The sequence below is a fragment of the Prosopis cineraria genome, unplaced genomic scaffold (genome assembly GCF_029017545.1).
Source record: "Prosopis cineraria cultivar Desert tree isolate PC_DT_omini unplaced genomic scaffold, ASM2901754v1 PC13, whole genome shotgun sequence".
Classification (NCBI taxonomy): Eukaryota; Viridiplantae; Streptophyta; class Magnoliopsida; order Fabales; family Fabaceae; genus Prosopis; species Prosopis cineraria.
Window position 1 is genome coordinate 38,666,681 of NW_026555344.1, and position 23,380 is coordinate 38,690,060.

The following is a 23,380-nucleotide window of genomic DNA, read 5'->3' on the forward strand; positions in this document are numbered from 1 at the left end:
TATGTGGCTACTTATGCTAATTTTGTACGAATATTTAGTACTTATGGGTAATCGTGCCAATTTTATGCTCGACTTTATTCTTGAAATTATTCACATGAATTAGATGTTAATGTGATTAACATGTTCTTGATATGATTGTTTATGTGGTTATCTTGATGAATTTATTAGCCACTTGCATTTTTGATTAATTATCATGCATTTGTATAACCTAGATGTACCTTGATTACTGAGTGGCTGTACTTACCCCTTTCTTTTAACATATTACAGGAGCTAGCTCATCAAGGAAGAACAGAGGAAAGGAGCATTAAGCCAAGTGATAATAATCACTTTTGTAGGCCTTTCTCTTTTTATTTTGATATATGTATTTAGTTTATGATATTGCCAACTAAGATAATATATTCTTGATCCACTTGCATTATGGATTTTGTGTTAGGTGGAAATATATTTTGGGCCTGTGGGAATGTGATTGGATGCTTATGCTTATATTAGTGGATCAAAATATTTGTACAAGTGAAAATAGTTATTATTTGCTTAATTTGAGAACTTGAATGTTGTTATGGTCTCCCCTTGTATTTTTTATATCCAAGGGTAAGTTGTTGATATCAATTATATGTAAATGAAAAGGGAAATTCATGCATATGATGGGCTATTGATGAATATATGATACGTAGAGTATGATGATTAGGTAACAGTCATTATGATAAATGTGATTGAGACTTTGGCCCCCAGTGCCAGTTATGGAAGGGTTTGAGTGACTAAGTGTTATGTTGGTAAATATATATATTATGTGGAGTAGGGCATAAAGAGAAAATAAAAGAGAGTTTTTCTTCTATCTTGAAATGTGTTTCTTAATCATGTTTCTACACATGTTTAATTGAAAAATGTGAGCTCTTGAAATACTTTAAAGATTTAGGATTCCTTTGCTTTAAATAGTTTTTGAAAATACTTGTTAATAACTTGTTTAGGTTAATCTCTATATGATAAGCTTTTTGGATTAGTTCTTGATTAACCATGATTTGTGTGATAATTTAAGTCTTAATTTAGTGCACCCTTTACATGTTAGATTAAATGAATCTCAATATCATCAAGACTTTTGACTTTTTTTCCTACATTCCATTTCATGTTCAATTAAATATTTCTCATCACAAATTAAATTTAACCAGCTTTTAGAAATTCTCCTTTAATGTTCAATGTACAATTTTTATATTAATTTAATGAAAAGTATGCAGTTTTTCTCAATTTCAATTTCTTTAGATAAAACCACCAAATAGTGGTTCAACTTGTAATTGTGTCAATTTAATAAGAGATTTTAAATTTGACTCCAAGAAATGTAACCGGATTAAATATTTGATAGCACACTTTTAATTACATACAATAATTCTATCTCACTTTATTTCTATCAACGTCTAGTATTCGATACTTATGTATAATTCTAGATCTAGATGTTTTCCTGAAAAATGAGAAAAAAGACTTGGCTATGCACGAAATAAACATATCCTCCAAGCAAATGACAAGGGTTTAGATGACTATGCATCTCTGCCAAGACCTGCTTCACATATTTATTTTGATGTTGGCAATCAAACATCTATCTTACAAGAACTGAATGTTGACACTTAAACAATGAGTCCAATATTGTCTTTCATTCAATATTAACTTTAGTCTCATAGTTAATTAACAAGAGGCTTTTCTCTATGTATGGATTTGATGGTATAAGAAAAAAAACAAGGGTGAATTATATAGAGATCACATATAAGAGAATTAATTACTGTAAGGTTTATTAACAATTAAATTAAGGCTATTTCAAAATGCTAACTATGCCAATTATTTGATTGAGAAAAGGCAACAAACTTGTCTATTTATTATTTCTGAAAAGGGTAGCAATCAGAAAATAGCTGGAAATTGGGTTGTTTGTTCTTTGACTTGTAATAATGGATAAAGAAAGAATGAGAGGGAATGGTGGAAAATAAGTTAATTGTTAAATTATTGACAAATTTTTAGACAGACAAAAAAAAGCTTGATGTGTCATTTAAAATTTAGTGAAAGGCTTCCATTTTAAATTAACTCGGGTGTGATTGTTGCAAGTGATTATAGTGTTTTGCTGATTGCATCAGATGGCAATTTTCTTTTTTCTAGCAGCCAAAGAATGTCAATGCTAATTTGAAAGATGATGCAATCTATATTATGTAACATTATATCTTGATTTAAATGAGCCTAATTTATCCATTTATTGTCTTTAAATAGGCAATAAAATACTTTGAAATGTATCCTTTAGCATTACCCTTTCATTTATCCAAGGCTTTCATGGTTGCTTTCATGTCTTAAGTGGTTGCTATAGTGTCATCTTGTAATTGGAATAAATTGCCTTATCTTATATTTGGAATATAATATCTTGACAGTTTTCACAATCTATTATTATTATTTTTTTAATCAATTGTTGAGTGGAAACTTTGATCTTATAGTTGTAGTGTAAACTCTTAATAGTTTTAGTAAGGCAGTGGTTTCAATAGCAAGTGTATCATCAAATGCTAACATGCCCAGTAAAGCCAAGAAACTTGAAATTCTTTTGGTCTCAAAGTGACTGGTGGAAAGGTCCAAAATTTGCTTGTGAAGAAGTTGATGATTGCTGTATAATGAGCAAAAAGAAGGTAGTGATAGATCTGGCATCGCAAAGAAAATATAATTATGATTAAGAAATTGCAACTACTAAAAAACTTCATTATTCCAATTTGATATCAACATTTTTTTGGTCAGTCTCAATGTTCAAGAGTTTATTTATAAAAAAGGACATTAATATTTATTCTTGTTAAAATATTGTAATTATTGATGTATAAAATTCTTCACTCAATTGTCTCATGTAAAATCCATACAACGCACGGGAATTAATTTAGTTATTAATGAATCTTATATGAGATTTTAATGTAATTCTTTCAAAAAAAATCACTCATTTACATTTGGCAATCCCAATTTGCAAGAAGAGAGAAGTGACTTGTAATATTAAAGCAAAACTCTTTGTAACAAATTAACACTAAAAATTAGAAAACTGGTTATGCTTGTGTAGAATATAGATCAAATCATTCCCGCAGCTCACACATGCTGGTTTCTTTGCGATTAGGTTGTTCATATACTTTCCAAGCCATACAAACAAACTATCTAGTTTTTGTCTTGACAAAAAAAAAGAATATAGATCAAGCATCATGAATGTATAAGTGGCATAAGATTATTGATCACATTTGTTAGAAAGCATTTCTTAAAAGCAATCACCTTTATTGGATAAAAAACTAAAATAGCAGTTTGATGAGTTATGTTATCCTAAGTTCATTTAATTGGCATAGATCCCAAAATTTCACGAGAAATCCTATCAAGAAGGTCACCGCTAAGAGGAAAAGAATTCATTTTTAATGTTTTATCATATGCTTTTCATTAATTAGAGATAAGAGATTTTTCTTCAAACGTTGTGCCATGCTCTCTCTCTAATTTTAAATAATTGTTGCTCGTCAAATTTTTTAAAAAGGAAACTCCCATTTAGGTTTTAATCATAGAGGGGGTAAAAAATTCAATGATTCCTAGGCACAAATTATGATAATTGTTTTAACACTCACGCTAATGTTTCCAATTCGTTAATAGTAGTAGGATTTTTCTATTTATAACTTCATTTACTATGATGAAATCCTTCTATTTGATATGTTGTTTGGCAAATGAGATTGAAAATAGATGCTAGATGGAATAGGGAAGTGTTGAAGAAGACAAAGCCAAAGATTCCAACTCTATTGCATTGTTTGCAATGTTACAGAAGGAACCTTTTCGATCTACGAACTCAAGATGTGAGCGACGATGAGTGGAACATAAGGTTTTATTGTGATTTGGAGAAGCTAATTTAGAGGAGTACAATTTCCCTGATTTCCAAGCTAGTCAAAAGCTTAGGAGCATATCTTTATGGTCCTCTCTTAATGGATGCTGGAACTTCTGACTCAAGTTGAGGGACTCTTCGAACGACTGTATCAACGTCAATATTGGTAAAAAGCTCTTCGAGACGATGCTCTCCACCATTCATTCTGGTAGTCTTGATTCCCTTCTCTGCTCTCTCCTTCCATTACACTGGTGATACCGACCCCGTCTTTATTGACCACAACCCTGAGATCTTTTTCGCCCTCCTCTCTCCCTTCAACACCAACCAACTTCCCTCAATTGCTCATCATTTCTCCAAGCAAGAACTTGCCAATGAAGCCCTTTACTATGGTATCAATGTCCAGCTTAGGTCGGCCATGGCACTGTCGCCACTGGATGGGATCAACGCCTTTATCACCGTAATAATTTGTCCGACGTCTAAAGGCTTGTCTTCCATGTTCACTGTCGTCGAGGTTGATGGATCCATTTGGATTACCCACGGTGGTCAAATGACTTGCTATGACTGGAATCTTTATTATTCATGCACCTTTTAGACTCATCTAGGTAAAATTGATTCGATATGCTAAGTTTGGCTCGAGATTGCAGCTATAGGGTCAGAATCTAATGCGAGACTACACTTCTAATGTAACCTCCTCGAGGTTAAACCATAATTAACTCCAAATCACGGTAATCTAAGGTTTAACCCTTAAAGGATTACCAAATTATAACGTTTTTTAAAAGGAACTTCTCAAAATACTTTGGATGGAATCCCAATCTTAATAATTCATTCTCAAATATTATTTAATAAGTCTAAATTAGAGTTTTAAAAGTAAAGCGAAAACTTGAAAATAATTTGAGACTCAAATAATGAGTTTTAAAACTCAAAAACAAATTTTATACAGAAATGACACGTGTACCGCAGCTTACATCTTGTGCACCGTGGCCTGTCTTCTCTGTGCCATGCGCCACGGCACATTGTATAAAATTTGACAGATCTTTGTTGTCATATGACAACACAAGGCGTGAACTTCCGAAGCGTCCCAAATCTCCATCCGACATTTGATTGAGGTGGTTTTGGTGTCTACACAGAGCTTTCTCCTAGCTCTAACTAATAGCACCGGTTTTACACTCAAAATCATTTTCTATAAAAAGTTGAACACCAAAACCCATTTTGACCTCTTTTTTACAAAATCTCACAAAAAGGGTGTTCCAACTTAACCACACGTACCAATAACTTATACCAATCATATGACCACATTCAATGAACTTTTACAAACTTATGCAACACACCACACACAATTGAAAATGCTTATCTTATAAAATCACCACTCAAACCCGATTTTCACAGAGCATTAAAGGGGAGGAAGAGTTACACAAAATTAACTATTTCATTCCAAATTTCTCAAAATACATATGTTTCTACTTGTACAAGTATTTTGGCTCTATCCACGGGTTCACAATCAAAACTCACTAACCCATGGCATAAAATACACTAGTTATACACAAAATCATGCAAGTAGAGCATAAATCATGTCAATTAATCCTAGTTGGCAATTACATTAACAAATACACATGAAAGTAACAAAAGAGAGGCATATAGAGGATTACTCCACAAATCCTAAGCCTTTATATGTTTTCCCCAAATTGGATCAGATGAGCTAGGCCCTGAAAATATTGAGAATTGAGGGGTGAGTACAACTACTCAGTAACCAAGTTTCACTTAACCTATACAGTTGCATATCAATTGTTAATAGATGTAATTAGGCGAGTAAACATAAATAACATATAACACTCGGCCACAGCTCACAAAACTAACAACCATGTGAACGGGCTTGTCACAAAGCATTTTATCAAGTTATTTAGTAAAACATAACATAGGGTCATAAAAATAACAACCATGCACCCTCAACACATGTCGGACCATAAAACTAACAACCATATGGCTGGACTTATAAGCATGATCAGATGCCAACCTTATATACTCATGTTACCTCTAACACGAAATTGATGGTTATCATGTGGCCACGTCTTTCATAGATTAACCCAGCCTTTCACTTGTAAGGAGCTACTAGGCTAGGGTGAACTTACTCACTTATATAATTTGGTTTCCCTCAATATTAACAACCATGAGGTGTACTCCTCATGAACCGGTGGAGACTAGTTAGGTTCAAATTCCTCACAAAACAAGTAAGACAGTCTCGAAACAACCATGGGACAAGGGCTACCTCTCGATTCTAATGGTTGGTGCCAAGGCTAATTCTTGATTCTAATGGTCGGTGCCAATACCATGTGGATTTCAATCAATCTAGTCCTCTCTCTAGGCGAATTCTCGCCAATAATCATGCTATGCACATTTCTTATATAATATGCAATCTAACAATCAAATCATAATACACGAATCCTGCATGCTCATACTCCATAATTCGACACATAATATATCACAATTCTCGACCCAATAATAACAAATCATAAACAATCTCATAAAACATTAAGGGTGGAAAAAATCAAGGTTGTCTTTCTAAAAACCATTTCACAAAACAACACTTTGCCAATATGTATCATCAATTTAACTCATAAATCACATTTCACAAATACAATTAACATTCAACTATAAAGATTAAATTTTTTCTGGTTACCTCAAACCTTTGAGAGGTCAAAGGTTTACCCCCTACTATACCAACTTCTCAAAGCTTCAACAAGCTCGAATGATGCCAAAACGAACCTCTCTACATCCATATCTCAAGAACATCATCATTGTCTAACTCTTGAAGCTTCATTAACATAAAACTCCACACATTATATTTTTATCAACTCATAAACATTACCTATTCATACCCAATGGGCTCATTAAATTCCACTATTGCATATTATAACTAATAATACCTTCAACCATTATTAATGCACATTAACCTCTCCCAATTACCTTATCGATATCAATTTTTGAATAATAAATGCTCCCATGGACTAACCACCTCCAAAATCATCAATATGGTATTTCAATACATTAAACAACTCTCATTATACTTATTTTAACCAATGAAATCAGATCCATACTCCTATGGACCAAAAATCTTCTCCCAACTCAAACCCTACCATAACTCATTATAAATAAGGGAGAGAAAGGAAGAAGAAGGCACCATAAACTTACCTTGAGTCTTTGAGAGCTTTAAAACTTTAACAATGGAACCTAATGTCGTGCCCTAACAGAGCCAAATTGAGCTCTTCATTTTTCTTCTACTTCCTCTTCTATTTTTCTCGCACAAAAATGAATTAGATATATCTAATTTTTGACCATGTGTTGCGGTGCACGATGCCCTTCGCCACGGTGCACCGTACAGAGAAGCCTGTTTCATTTAAATTGTCTCTGTGCACTGAGGTGAACCAACCACGCACCGCGGTGTGGGGTACAGAGAATGGTTCTTTACTTTTTCTTCCTCTTTCGTTACTTGGGTGGCCCGCCATTAATCCGAACCCACTTCTGGGGCTGAAACCATGATAGTTATGCCAAGTTAAGCCCTTTTGGTCACACACCTCATTAACTCACTAATTACCCTCATTATGTTAATACATCAAGATTAAATTTTACTGGATATTACATCTATGATTTCTCTGATGGGCGTAAAGTTAGCACGATTTAGTAGACTGATCCTTTTAATCCTTGTATCTTTAAGGCTTGAGTCAATGCACTAGTCAGCTCATAGGGTTTGATATTTGTCGCATTTGATTGGTCCCATAGGGAGAATTATATCTTTAAAGTAGATAAAGCAAAGCTTTAGATTGTGCCTCAGCTTGCTAGACAATCTGGCAATTAGGCCAAGCATATGACTTCTGGAAAGCTGACGTAGGTATTGGAGATCGGCATGCTCATCATAAGTACAGTTACCAGTGGGGCATTTGGGTACTTTGGCTATATCAAATTTATGGGACCCACTACTTGATGAGGTTGTGTGGGAGATAGATGAGCCAATTGTGGGTGGAACTGTGGAAGTAGTAGGTTTAGTGACTCCTTTGCATGCGTGGGAATCAATGTGGAAGGCTTAGCTTTGTTCAAGCTCTATTCTTAATCCAAGGATTTGGCAATGGCAGACATGTGGCATTTAGGGGAGGATCTATAGATTTATCTGCAAGAAAAGAACCCAAGCTTGGTGAACACCGACGGAGTGAGCAACAGTATGATTCACTGTTACAGAAGGCAAGTGTTTGTGGAGAGAGAGGGGATTTAGAGGTTTGGTTTAGACTTAAAGGGATGAAAATTGGTGCTGAAATATCAGGTGGGGATGCTGAGGGTTTGTATAGAAGAAATTTTGTGGATAAAATAGAGAATTCAGAGAGAGGGATTATCAAGCAGATCAAAGGTGGTAGTAACAGGTTGTTTATTAGCAGAGAAGATGTCAACTTTGTAATCATGGAATTGTCATGGGTATGAGAATTTGGTATCAAGCAAGCTTTCTTTATTGTAGCGTAGTTAGCCTAATGTACAATAGATCTTTTTGGATCTGCCAGAAACTTGTCTTCCCTTGAAACTGCAATTTTAGGTTGGCCTCCGGATTCTTTCAGCATGCTAACGATGATCAAATTTTGTACATGAAAATTAATTTGTAACAACTTTTCTATGAAACCCAAAGTTGAAGTCCTTTGTGGTCTTTTAATTTCTTAAAATACTATTCTATTTAATCATAATGCAGATGACTTCGTCTTCTACTCAGGCCTTGCTACTATTTGGAAATTGGAACTGTGAATCAATGTGCTAAAATTTAGAACTTGAGTATACATCATTGGAAGGGAAGGATGACATGGTTTGTCTTCGTGGTGCTACTCACCAACTGCTCTCTAAGTATCATTGAATGACTAGAATCTTTCTCCATTGGAGCTCTGATAGTTTAGTGCCTCTATTATAAAAGCTAAGCTTTCTTGTTATGTACAATTCTAGTAATTGGACCTTCTTTCCTCTTCTTTTGAAATCAGGGTGTAATGGTTTTTTAAGTGCTGACATGACTTGATTGTTATTTTTGTACGACTTCTGCTGTGGCCTTTCCCATTCCAAAAAAGAAAAGAAAAGAAATTAGGTGATAGGTAAACATTGTTGGAAGAAATATGCTTTGCAAGTGGACATATGCTTGGGATCTTAGCTTAACCCATGCTACTGTATATGATGGCCTATCATGCCAAAATAAGTTCTTCAAACTCATTTTTTTCAGGTACAAGTATATTAGATAACCAAGATTCAGCTACTCTAAAGTACAAGCTGTTCGTAGAGAGGTTAGTAATATGAGTAGGTAATTGTTGGTTTAAAAATCAAGGGAGCTGGTTTTCACTCATCTGTAAGTTGATATCAAATTATTCCTTCTTTGAAAATTTCAATAGTTGATTTCATCATCAATAGTGATCTTTAATGCCCCTTTCAATGGATTGTTTCCTAGATAATCAAAAGCTAAAACACTGACAGGCATCGTGCCATATTTTACCTTACTAGCTCACAGTTTTGAAACAAGATTTTGTGAATACTGAAAAGTAGTATTGAAACTTGGAGAACTACTAGACAAATGCTGAAATACGATTTTGCTTGCTGGAATGAGATAAACTGTAGTGCTATTTTGTGTCTTGTTCTACTCGGGTTGAGTATGCATAGTAATTTGAGGTTATATGATGGTTATCATGGTGAAAGTATTATGAGATCTAAGGTCATATGAACGACTTTTTGTTGTAAAATGTTTGTATATGGGGATGGTACAACGTGTTGTGAGGGATAATGGCCATTCTTATGTGAAACAGTGAAAAGTTCCAAGACTAATATTGAAGAATGCTAAACTTACCTATACCATGTCCATTGAAAGGCAAGTAATTAAAGCAGTACTGAGTTCCTTTCATTCCATTATCAACTTCAAGTGCTCAAGTGAAGGTCACACTTTAGAATCATCATTCTTCTGCCTCAAAGTTTACTAGATTTTTTGTGCATTGAAGGATTTTAAAAGATTGTCGTAAATCACCCCTCCTTTCTGACGTGACATTTAACTTGCAGTGCACAAGCAAGATTCTTTAGTTGCTTTTCCTACAAAATCATCATTCACATAAGCAGCAGTTGGGCTTCCTTACGAGTTAGGAAATCGGAAGTCAGGATTTTTTATCGGCCGAAAGTTTGAAATTCAGAAAGTATCAAGTCAAGTTGATCTCCAAATGAGATGCTATAGTTCCAGTAATTATTAAATTTCTTTCTTTTCTTTTGTTTTGTTACTCGTTAATTGATTGTCTTGTCCTGTTGTACTTTAAGGTTCATGGAGATTTGGTGCAAATAATGTTATTTATTCAATAATTATTTGGTGCAAAGAACGTATTATATAAATTTATAGTTATACATTACATTCATTTTATACATAAAAAATTTACTCTTCTCATTAAAAAAATGTAAAGTATTTTTGATTGAATTTCATTTTTCAATAATGTAGTTAATTGTTTTTAAATTAATATTATCTTTTTATATTTACTTTTATTTACTAGGATGTTTTACTTTAAAAGAAATAAAAAGTGACATATTTATTAGGGGTATTTTTTGAAAAAGTACAAGAATTACATCTTGAAACACTAAAAATTCTTTGTATTTTTTAACATTTAATTCTTTAAAAAATACTTTACATTTTTTAATGAAGGATTTATAATTTAATTAGATTTTGATGTTTAAAATCTTATTGATGCATTTCACGTCTAATTCTTTCCATATTGTCTTCCATTTTGTTTGCGTAATTTGGTTAAGAAGAAGAAGAAGAGGAAGCATAATATCGGCCCCCTAGCAAAAAAGAAAAGAAAGAAACATTTGCTCCTTGGATGGCTGGCTACACCCAATTTTTTTTGAACATTTCCCTCATTAATCTGCACCTCCCAACAATTTTCAGATTAATGATGATAACATTTTTAAGTCAACTAATTCTTGGTATAAGCCCACTAATTTTAATTTACATAAAAAAAAAAAATCTACGCCACTTCAATTAGTGGCACGATGAGTTTTTATCTTTGGTGAATAGCAAGAGAATCTATATCAATTTCTCATGTACTTCTTAATCCTCCATTATCCCCCAATGTGAAGATAATTCTGGCCAGCTTGATCATCAATGCATCTTTCTCTTGTCCCAATTACCTAACATAGGCTTATCCGGACGGGGAATAGTAACGGTGATTATTCCAGGAAAAGGGGTTAAGAGACTTGTGGAGTAGGCAATTGAAAAATATTACAGAGAAGCAATATCCCTATAAAGATGATTTTCTTGGCTTGTAAAATTCTGCAGGAAGCATCATCTACAGACAGAAAGTAACTGTGTTATGCATGAACAAGAGGAGAAAAAGAATCATACATTTTTGAGATGATAATAATTAGTGATGTGAAGGAGCAGGATTTCAGAACTTGGGCCTATGAAAGAAGAATGAGTCTGATTAATTTGGTGAAAGAGAAACATATATATAGTAACAAGAAGCATCATTGGGGAGGCTAGAAATCTGAAGAAGGATCAAGGTAAATTGTTGGATCATGAAGATTAGAAATGAACTCCAAGTTTCAACAGAAAAGTGAGAGTCACTTATAGCAAAAGTAGGAGAAGACGAAAGATAAAAGCAAGAATAGGGAGAAGCATATTCCTTTTGTTGCTCGTGAGATTAAAAAGTGACGGGCAATTATAATTAACGTGCACACGACATGAAGGAAGAGAGATAGGCAATTTTCTTGCCCAAGACAAAATTAAAAGAAGTGGCTTGATGGATCTAAAACACTTGTGGAGTTGCACAAGTATTCAACTTTTTCATGTCAAGTGCGAAGGGATGGACACATGTAAGAGTTTAGGATTGAAACAAAAGACCCAAACACAAATAAAATACTATTTGATTTAATTTTTATAATGTAAAATCAAATGGTTTGATTCAATTATTAGTTCGTTTCAGTTTAAACTGAATTAATTTGAATCAAACTCTTTCATATTAAAACACAATACATCCAATGTTTTTTTCAAACTAATTGGTTTGGTTGATTTTGTTCTTTTAATCTGCCAAAATGAATCAAATCTTTAAACATTCTAAAATGCTCCACTGCTATTGATCTCTGGGATGTCTTTGCAACTTTATAAAAATGTAATTAAATTTTGACCTTCTTTTTAAATTAAAAGTATAATTATAAAAAAATAATTGTATCATTAATATTTTTATCTTTAATATTTAAAATTACTTACAATTATAAATATAAATGGTTTAAAATTCTTACCGCCAAAATATTTTTTTTAAAAAAATCATTTTTCAGATCTCACATAAATAATTTATATAAAAAATTCATAAAATTATAAAATTACTTTAAAGTTTCATGTCTATTACTAAAAATCTAAAATTATCAATTTGCTAGATTGAAATTGTCAATTATTATTATAGTTCAATTGAAAATTAAGCATTAATTGTTACCCAGATATAATTAATTTCCATAATTGTTTTATTTAAATTAGTTACATGGATATGAGAGTGATTTTCGTTTTCTTCTTTTTTAACCTTCTTAGTTTTTAAGGCCATGTAACATAAAGCGGAGCACTGAGCCTATTAACTTGTTTTGTTTATTGCTTGCTTGTGGAGAAATATAATAGGGGCCGACGGGAACAAGGGAAAGAGAAGAAGGGTTTGAGGAGGCGAGAGAGAGCAGTCTGATATTTTTGAGATGGACGTGATAAAGTCTCAGCAAATATCATCGAGGCCCATCGAGAAGGTCATAGTGCATCCTCTGGTTCTTCTTAGCATCGTCGATAACTACAATCGGGTCGCCAAGGACACTCGCAAGCGTGTCGTCGGCGTCTTGCTCGGTAGTTCATTTAAGGGCACCGTCGATGTTAGCAACAGCTATGCAGGTGAGTTCCCTTCACTTTAGTTTCAGATTTTGACTTCTAGATTTGATTGCTTTGATAATTTCGTGGTAAAATTTTGCAAATTCAAAACTTTGGGAATGGAAACTAGGATAGATTTAAAATTTTTTTGGTTGACTAAGAACAGAATTAGGGTTAGGTTTGTGAGTATGATTGCTATTATTAAGCTAAGAAAAATTTACAATTCTAAACTCTTGACTGGTTGTTTCGGCACGCTAAGATTGATGTGATGATTATGACTCGGAAAAAAACAAAATGCATCGGACCCTCTTCGACCCTGGGACTTTGTCGAATACACCCTCCACAATAAATGACAGGATCAACACCCCTCTATTTTTCTAAGTATGATTATCTGAATAGCCGCATTTTGTTCGTGTGGAAGGGTGATAATGAGGATAGTCATACTTATATTGATTCCTTCAGTTATATTGAGGAACCAGTATGGATTGGTGGTTGAAAATTTAGTGCAGCCGTGATATGAAAAGAAAACTGCTTGTGATTATTCTTATATGGACATACCCGTCCCAAATTGTGCTGTAAGCAGACTACTGCTTGGTATAGGCACTCTAAGATTGGACATAATTAATTGGTGAGATTTGACTGTTCTATTGGGGATTCTTTCTTGATTTTTTGATTTTTTATTTATCTTGAACGGCATATGGATTAGAGATTATTTTCAGTACATTTTCCTTTTCTTGATTTTTGTAATTCTTGAGCATCCATGAATATGAATGATCTTGTAATTTCAGTGCCATTTGAGGAGGATGACAAGGACCCAAGCATCTGGTTCCTTGACCACAATTACCATGAATCCATGTTTTCTATGTTCAAGAGAATAAATGGTAATCTTGTATCCAAAATTTTTGTCTTGGGATTTTGAGGTACGTCATTCACACCAATAACGTGTTTTCATGGTGACCGTTTTTAGCCAAAGAGCATGTTGTGGGATGGTATAGTACAGGCCCAAAGCTACGGGAGAATGATCTTGACATTCACAGATTATTCCACAAGTAAGAACACGTATCTTCATTTATTAAGGATTTCTGGTAAAGAATATGTGATTCTCTCTGAAAAAATTGCACCAAATAAATAATATCTTTTTGACTCTTTGAAGGCAGCTCATAAGTCATAAGGATGCTCAGTGTTTCTATGAAAAGCTAGTGGTTTCAGTACTTCTTTTAAAACGATTTCGTGTTTGACATTTTTTCCTGTCAAACTCTAGAAGATTGCTTTCCGTATTAGTTTATCTCTTTCTCCTGTGCTAGCTATGTTTCAATACTTCTTTTTAAACATTTTGGTCTGCAACTTTTTTCCCCTGTCAAACTCTAGAAGATTGCTTTCCTCATTAGTTTATCTCTTTCACCTGTGCTAGCTACGTCCCAAATCCTGTGTTGGTCATCATTGATGTCCAGCCTAAGGAGCTAGGGATACCTACCAAGGCTTATTATGACGTTGAAGAAGTAAAGGAGGTAAGTGCTTTATGATGATACCTGAAAGTTTTCTATAGTGATGAATGATTTGCATTATGATATACTTTCCAAGGGTATTGAGGTAGTATTACTTTTTCCCCTTCAAATACTTCCTTAATAAGGGCTAATTCTTATTTATCGTAACAGAATGCTACACAAAAGAGCCAGAAGGTTTTTGTTCATGTGCCTTCAGAAATTGCTGCTCATGAGGTTGAGGAAATTGGTATGCTAAGAGATAAAAATTGCAGTTCATTAGTAGCATTTAGCACATCTTTGCCAATCAGCCTCTGTAGATGGATGTTAAGTTTATATTAGTTTTTAATTTTAAGCTTATTCTATATGAGTACCAATATATTATTACTCTTGTGCAGGAGTGGAACACTTGTTGAGGGATGTCAAAGATACGACCATCAGTACACTTGCAACTGAGGTTCCAATCTTGCATTTCGCTCTCCACTGTCATTTCAAGTAGTTTATTTTGTTTTTAATCATACTTTTTTCAGTAGCAACTAGATAGTTAGGGTATGTTTGGACATGTTTGGACTGAGGAGAATGATGAAGGAGGAATGCAAAATTAAATGCATGGGGAGGTTTGCTTTAGATCTAAACCAAGAGGAAGGGTCTGAATTCAACCTTCTATTCTCCTCAATCTAATCACATTCCCAAAGTTCAGTGTGCACAATCTTATCTGGTTAATATATAATTTGAACTGAGAATCCACCTACTTTGTTCAGGTTTCTGGTAAACTTACTGCGCTAAAAGGATTAGATGCAAGGTTAAAAGAGATACGGGGTTACCTTGATCTGGTTATTGATGGAAAGCTTCCATTAAACCATGAGATACTTTACCATCTGCAGGTACAAGTGGATCACTTAAATTTGCAAGGATACTACATTTTTTGTTTATCTAAAACTAAGATCTTTCTTGGTGCTCTCCCTTTTCAACACCCCTACCCAACAACAAAATAAGTAAATAAATAAAGAGTATCTTGAAACTTTATATCTGAAGAATTGTCATAGATATCCCTTTTTACCCTGTGATGTGACTTGCTACTGCTAGTTCTGGTTTTAAATGGGTGCTGCCCATATGGATGACAAAATTGCTGTTAAATGTTTCCTTATTGAGTCACATTGATTGTGCCTCTTATCAGCTGGTTGGACTTGGGAAATTTTTATCCATGATAGCTTCCTGCATGAAACAATCATATCTCATAGTTCACTTGTGCATTCAACAAATTGCAGGACGTGTTCAACCTCCTTCCTAATCTCAACGTGTCAGAGTTAATCAAGGCCTTTGCAGGTAATGCATGTTTAATCTTGAAGGATTAAACTTAGGTGTAATTTTTAGGCGTTTTCTATTTAATTATTCATTACAACACAACGGGTGGATGCTTTTTAGTAGCCCAACAGCACAGTATTGGGTCCTTGAAAAAATTCTTCCGCATGTCATGCTGTTGAAGAATGTGACAGGAATGATCAAGGAACTTTACCCAAGTCTGGTCTAATGTTGAATATGCTATAGTTTCTCACCCTTCTTTTGGGGTAAAAAAACATAAAAGGTGAATCTTTTTGGAGGATAAGATTCCTTCCAAGTTAAACCTAACTGAAAATGCTCTAAATTCGATGCACGAATTCCCTAACAAACTTCTGTGAAATATCTTTCCAGTCTCTTTGGATATGTAAAATAGTGAATCCCTTAAAATCCTATGTACTCAATTTGTATGCCTAATTTTAGCCTCTACAGCAGATTAAAGGCAAAGAGATATATGCCCTTGAATTGCTAGTTTCTTTTAGCCTTAGATCCACTAGTGTGATTGAAATAATAATGCATGTTCATTTGTACATCTGCAGTGAAAACAAATGACATGATGCTGGTCATATATCTTTCTTCTCTGATCCGAAGCGTCATTGCGCTTCACAACTTGATTAATAACAAGGTGAGTTCTCCTCTTCCCAAGACTCGAAGTGGTTGATGCGATTCGATGTCTGTACAATATTCTGACTGAGCTATTTGATTTCCAGATGCTGAACAAAGAACATGAGAAAGCTGAAGATGCAAAGCCAGTTACAATCCCTGCTGTCAGTGGAAGCTAATTTTGGGGTTTCTTTCCAGATGGTCCAAACCAGTTATTATCTACAATTGAGGCTTGCCATTCTTAATATTTTTGTATTATATTTATGAGATTAGATATTTTAGATTTGAATTGAACCTTATTCGAGGAAATTTGTCAAAAGCAATATTCCTACTTAACCTTTTGTTTTCAGCTTTATGTATTCCTGATTTTGTTACTCTGCTATTCGTTGTTAAAAAATCTTTTCACATTCTTCTCCACTCTGTACTTGCTTAGAGTGAGAAATCATGTTCTACTTGCTCTTTCACATTATTGTTGGTTGTCAAACATGCCTCTTTCTTCCTCAATCCAGGACAATGATTTTGCCATGGCAAATAGAATCATACATGTTGTGCTTGTCATGTTCTCATAATTTTTTATTCTTATTTAAAAATTTTTATAGTATCGAATAATCTTTTAGTAACTGAAGTTGGATTTTATTTAAGAAAATAACGAGGTACGGGGCAACAAGCGCTTCTAATAGGCGTTTCATATCCCACGCTAGCGATGAAATAATACCAGCGGAAAATTTGGCTATTTAAAATAAGAAAAAAAGTATGTATATTTATTTAATTAACAGCATATATATAAATATTTAAGGTGTTTGTTTTTCAATTACATTGAGATATATAAATTCTTTATATATTATTTATTTTACAGCAGACTCTTTTTATTAATGTTATTAGTAGTTTTGATTTGATTAAATAAAAGTATATTAAATATATAAAATTAAATATTTACATCTTTTCCTTGATATATTTATTTTTAATTATATTAAAATATCTTGCTTTTTAATTCAAAAAATATGTTGATTTTAAATTTAAAACTTAGTTAAAAATATTAATGAAAATAATCGATTACATTAAGTAACGGTAAGAGATTTGATGTCCTTATAGTCATCCCTGATTCAATTCGAATTAGTTAAGGTTTGATATGATTTTCCAGAAATTAGATGGTTTGATACTTAAAAAGAAAATAAGTATATAAGCTTTTGTTTTAAATATTTGTTAGTAATGCAAAAGTGAAATTTATAAGTATAGTTATTAATATGGGTTAAGCCTTTGGGCTCAATCCATGTAGGTTATCCAAAACTGATTTATCCATATGTATGTATCACTTGAATCTGTAAATATGTTTGAATTTGTTTGAAAATGTTTTTATTTTATTATTTTAAAAATTGATGTCTTGCATAAAATGTTATGGAAACAACAAAAATTATGAAAATAAATATTTTTATTCTCTTTTTATTCTTTAAAATAATAATCCTAAAATATTCAAAAAAAAATTATTTTTTTATTTTTTATAACAATATTTTACTTCTTGTTCTCTAAAATATTTTTTAATAACATGTCACCAAATATTTGTTTTTGTTACATTATTTTAGAGAATAAAAAATTATGGGAGAATGGCATTAACGGCCTTAAAACAGATTTTATTGCAATTTAAGCCTAAATGAATCTGATATTGCTCTGTAGGCCTTAAAACCCTTATTGTAAATTTTTTTGAGATCAAAAGTATGATTTTGCCCTTTGTTTAATTTGAATTCAAAACTTGTGTGAACTCTCAAAATAACGAAATATACCATGTATGATATAACATCCACTATGCATAAGACAATATTCACGCATCTCAACAGAAAGTCCATGCATTTCAAGTATTTCACTAGCCTTAGCTTTAGCAAAAATGATTAGGCAAACTATTCATGACACAACATCTACTATGCATAATACGATGTCCACGTGTGCTGAACAAAAAATTCATACATTTTCAGTATTTAATTAGCTTAGGCTATAACAAAATGACGTTAGGCAAACCATGCACGACACAACATTCACTATGCACAAGATGATGTTCATGTATGCTCAACAAAAAATTTATGCATTTTCAATATTAAGAAGGACAATTGCATCATATATGAATAATTTCATGTTGGTATTAGCCTAGGTACTAAAACAAGTACCCCCATGAAATTTGACACAATATTCCAAGTCTGATATATATACAAAAAGTTAGCCACTATATCCAAAATATCTAACAGTTGCTTCTCCATATACAAACAAAAAATATTTGTGATTCCCACTTACTCAAAGAATATTATTTAAAAATGCTTTTATATACATAATTATAGTTACTTGTATACACCAAAGAAGTACAATGTAACTACTTCTCATGTTGGGTTAGGATTCTTGCATGTCCTGTAACAATGTCCGGCTTTTCCATATCTTGAACAATGATAAATCTACTTATCTTGAAAGACTCTATCCTCCTTGTTCGTGGCCTCTCGGGAGGATGGCTAGTTAAAGACGGTTGCAAGAAAAAAAGTTTGTGATATATTCTCATCTGAAAGTTCATGTGATTCCAATTTATTATTATGCTAGGCTTAACAAAATACTGAAATTAGGCAAATAATGCATAACACAATATTTACTATGCATAATATAAGATTCATTTATTCTCAACTAAAAGTTCATAAAATTCTATTTTATTAGTAGGCTAGACTTGACAAAATACACAAGTAAGCAAACAATGCACAATACAATATCCACTATGCACAACATAAGGTTCATATATTCTCAACTAAAACTTTATACGATTCTACTTTATCAGTAGGCTAGGTTTAACAAAATGCACAAATAGAAAAACAATGCGTAACACAATATCTACTATGCACAATATAAGGTTTGTAACATCCCAAAAATTAACCTAAGTTTAATTAAGTTAATTTAGAACAAATGAGTAATTTTGGAGGAATATTTAGATATAAATAATTTTAGTTAGAAGATTATCATTAAATTTAATTTAGATTAAAATCTTAAGTTATGATCTTATAGTAAATAGAAATAGTAATGATAATATTAAAAAAAAAGGAAGAAGAAGGAAAGGAACATAAAATAAATTGAAAATTGAAGAGGGGGGAGAGAAGTAATTTTTGCTTTGGGTGTTGAGGTGTAAATAATGCCAAAAAAAACAGAGAGAAAAAGTGAAGGCGGAAGAAGTCACTCACGTGTGTGCATTGAAGAAGACAAAAGAAAGAGAGTAAAGGCCATATGACCCACGCTTGTTTTTAAAAAAATGCTTTGCCTTATTTCATCTATTTCTCTTCCTTCTTTCTTCATCTGCCTCAGGTGCGAACAGAGAGTGAGCGAGAGAACACGAGCAACGCTGCGGCTAGAAGAGCTGGTTTAGAAGGTGAAGCTCCATAATAAGATATTTCAGATGAGATTTTAAGTATTCTAAGGCTAGGTAAGTGTTCTAAATATTTTTTTAGTCGTTTTTTTTCCTGAGACTGTAGATTCTGAGATTTTGAAAAATCTAGGGTTTGAAAGAGGGATGAATTTTTGATGAGAAAATCTAGTTGTTGAGGTTGTTGGTAGTGTAATAAATATTCTAGAGTATTATTTTATTGATAGAATTAAAATTTAAGGCATTTGAGTTTATTCATAAATTCCTATGGGTAGATTTTTGGTTAAATTTGAAAATATAAATTAATTTGTTGATATTTAGATGATTATTTGAGATAAGAAATAAATCATTATGTCTATAGAATAATGATTCTAGGTTTGAAATCAAGTTTGTAATTTTTGAGTATTTTTATGTACGAATTTTGGAATAAAAATGAAAATTTTAATATGAGAAAATTACTTGAATGAAATTATTGTGAAGGAGGCTATTGAATCAAGTAGATAGGTTTAAATATATGAAATTAAATTTTAGAACTTAAGAGGCTAAGACTAAGGTCTTAAAAAAAATAAAATAAATATTTAGGTATTAGAGTATGAGTGAAAATTATGTTAATAATATTATTGACACATTGGGATATGATCAATTATAGATTAATTTTCTTTTGACACTATTCAAGCTTTGAAAATGTTGTAACTTGAGGGGTAACCTTTGACCTCTCAAAGGTTGAGGTAACCGGGGAAAATCTATTTTATGTATTTGTATATTACTTAATTAATTATGTTGATGAATTAAAAGAAAATATATATATATATATATATGTCTAAATTTTGAAATGGTTGTTTGTATCGCATGTGGCTTTGTTAAGACTCTATGACTTGTGACCAAGTTAATTATGACTTGGTGTGAGTAATGAGATTGATGGTTGATGATCATGTGTACACTCTTGAAAATAAGTTGTGAATTATGCACAGTGATGAATTGTATGAGCATGTTGAGTTTTATATGATGCCAATGTGATTTTGTATGATAATATAAAAATTGATGCAAGAGGCATGATTGAAATATGATGATTCTTGATGTTTGTTGAGCAAGAAAGTTGATGAACATGTGGGATAATTTTGAATTATATATATGAGTTTTTGAAATGCATTTTTCTCATGAGCATGATCATATGGCGGGAGTTTGCCTTAGTGAAGGAGTTAGCGGTTATATAAAATCCATATGGTACTTGACTGTTAACCAATAATTCTAAGGGTTATAGTCGCTACTTACCTTTTAAGGTACTATAGCATTGTTCCTATTAAGGAACTTGACCCTACTGGCCTACCTGGAGTTTTAGGTAAAGCTAATTTTAAGTATGACACCCTATAGTGTGTGATTTAGAGGAAACTGTGTTCATAAGTGAGTAAGGTAACTCTGGCCAAATAGCCCCTCATGATATGATTGAGGCCTTGGGTAGTCTCACCACATGGCGATCCCTTTCAATTGTTGGCCCACGGATTTCATGTCAGAGAAAATAAGGGGGGATATAAAGAAGAGATTGATCATGCATATTATTACTATCATGCCATTTGAGTGATTGGTAGCTATATTGAGAATATGATTATAATTGTAGAAATGAGAACATGTAGTAATTATGTGAATAACATATATGTGGCTATTTGTGCAAATTTTGTACTTGACTTTATTCTTCAAATTATTCATATGAGTTAAATGTTAATGTGATTAACATGTTATTAATGTAATTGTTTGAATGGTCACCTTGATAAATTTATTGGCCACTTGCATTCATGATTAATTATCATGCATTTGTATAACTTGAATGTACTTTGGTTACTGAGTGGTTGTACTCACCCCTCTCTTTTAACATATTACAGGAGCTAGCTTATCTCAGAAGAACAGAGGAAAGGAGCATTAGGCCAAGTGATAGTAATCACTTCTATAGGCCTTACTCTTTTTATTTTGATATGTGTATTTAATTTATGATATTGCCAACTAGGATAATATATTATTGATCCACTTGCATTATGGGTTTTGTGTTGAGGAAATGTATTTTGGGCCCTGAGGAATGTGGCTTGATGCTTGTGCTATATTAACGGGCCAAAATATTTGTGCAAGTGAAAATAGTTAATATTGCCTAATTTGAGAATTTGGAATGTTGTTATGGTCTCCCCTTGTGTTTTTGATGTCTAAGGGATGAGCAGTTGATATTAATTATATGTGAATGAAAAGGGAAATTCATGTATATGATAGGCTATTAATGAATAGGTGATATATAGAGTATGACGATTAGGTAATAGTTATTGTGATAAATGTAATTGAGACCTTGGCCCCTCACTGCCAGTTATGGAAGGGTTTGAGTGGCCAAGTGTTATGTCGTAAATATGTATATATGTATTGTAGAGTAAGGCATAGAGAAAATAAAGGGGGAAGCTCTTCTCCCATGTTGATGTGTTTCCTTTATTATACTTCCGCATATGTTTAATTGAGTGATACAAGTTCTTAAAATATTTTAAAGATTTGGAATCCCTTTTATATTGAATCGTTTGTGAAAATACATGTTAAGAATTTGTTTAGGTTAATCTCTAATAGGATAATCCTTTTGGGTTAGTCCTTGATTTACTATAGTTAGTCTGATAATTAAGTCCTAATTTAGGGCACCTTTTATAAGGTTCATTTATTCTCGACTAAAAGTCTACAAGATTCTATTTTATCGGTAAGTTAGGCTTGACAAAATGCACAAGTAAGCAAACAATGCGCAACAGAATATCCACTATGCACAATATAAAATTCATATATTCTCAACTAAAAGTCCATATGATTTTACTTTATCGGTAGGCTCGGCTTAACAAAATGTACAAATAGGCAAACAATACATAACACAATATGTACTACGCACAATATAAGGTTCATTTATTCTCAACTAAAAGTCTATAAGATTCTACTTTATCAGTAGGTTAGGCTTGACAAAATACAGAAGTAAGTAAACAATACACAACATAATATCCACTATGCACGACATAAGGTTCATATATTCTCAATTAAAAGTCCATACGATTCTACTTTATCAGTAGGCTAGGCTTAATAAAATGCACAAATAGGCAAATAATACATAACACAATATCTACTATACATAATATAAGATTCATTTATTCTCAACTAAAAGTCCATAAGATTCTACTTTATCAGTAAGTTAGGCTTGACAAAATGCAGAAGTAAGCAAATAATGCATGACACAATATCCACTATATACAACATAAGGTTCATATATTTTCAACTAAAAGTCCATACGATTCTACTTTATTAGTAAGTTAGGCTTAACAAAATGCACAAATAGGCAAACAATATATAACACAATATCTACTATGCACAATATAAGGTTCATTTATTCTCAACTAAAAGTCTACAAGATTCTACTTTATTAGTAGGTTAGGCTTGACAAAATACACAAGTAAGCAAATAATGCACAACACAATATCCACCATGCACAACACAATCTTCATATATTCTAAACTAAAAGTCCGTATGTGTCCAGTTTATCGGTTGACAAGGCTTAAACAAAAAGTTTTTCAAGTTTATGAACAATAAAAAGTCTGTATATAACATGACAAGGTCCATTCATTAACAACACAATGTCCATTTATTTCACATGATTTGTGTGATAAAACTGAACATTTAAAAAAATTTCTCAAGTTAATGAAAAACAAAAGGTCCATATATAGCATGAAAGTATCCATTTGCTAACAACACAATATCCATATATTTACAATACAAGGTTTGTTGATATGATACATATAAATATCCACACAAGTTAATTACAAAGTTTGCACAATGTAAATTCCATAAATAATAAC

The 23,380-nt window shown here is 32.5% G+C and overlaps 1 protein-coding gene across 1 annotated transcript; it reads left to right on the forward strand.

Moving 5' to 3' along the window:
* Positions 1–12,471: 12,471 nt before the first annotated feature.
* LOC129290333 (26S proteasome non-ATPase regulatory subunit 7 homolog A) lies at positions 12,472–16,616 on the forward strand. Its single transcript, XM_054927078.1, has 10 exons — positions 12,472–12,749; positions 13,514–13,606; positions 13,693–13,774; positions 14,137–14,233; positions 14,381–14,456; positions 14,605–14,663; positions 14,968–15,090; positions 15,475–15,532; positions 16,084–16,169; positions 16,255–16,616. Exons 1-10 carry the CDS (start codon positions 12,563–12,565, stop codon positions 16,324–16,326), a joined length of 933 nt encoding a protein of 310 aa, XP_054783053.1. The 5' UTR covers positions 12,472–12,562; the 3' UTR covers positions 16,327–16,616.
* The last annotated feature ends 6,764 nt before the right edge of the window (positions 16,617–23,380 follow it).

What these genes read in the sequence shown, in the direction of transcription:
- LOC129290333 (XM_054927078.1), top strand. Translation starts at nt 12,563, where the DNA reads ATGGACGTGATAAAGTCTCAGCAAATATCATCGAGGCCCATCGAGAAG. An exon ending in ATTCACAGATTATTCCACAA is followed by an intron (nt 13,775 to 14,136) that starts GTAAGAACACGT and finishes CACCTGTGCTAG; the next exon opens with CTACGTCCCAAATCCTGTGT. An exon ending in ACAACTTGATTAATAACAAG is followed by an intron (nt 16,170 to 16,254) that starts GTGAGTTCTCCT and finishes TTTGATTTCCAG; the next exon opens with ATGCTGAACAAAGAACATGA.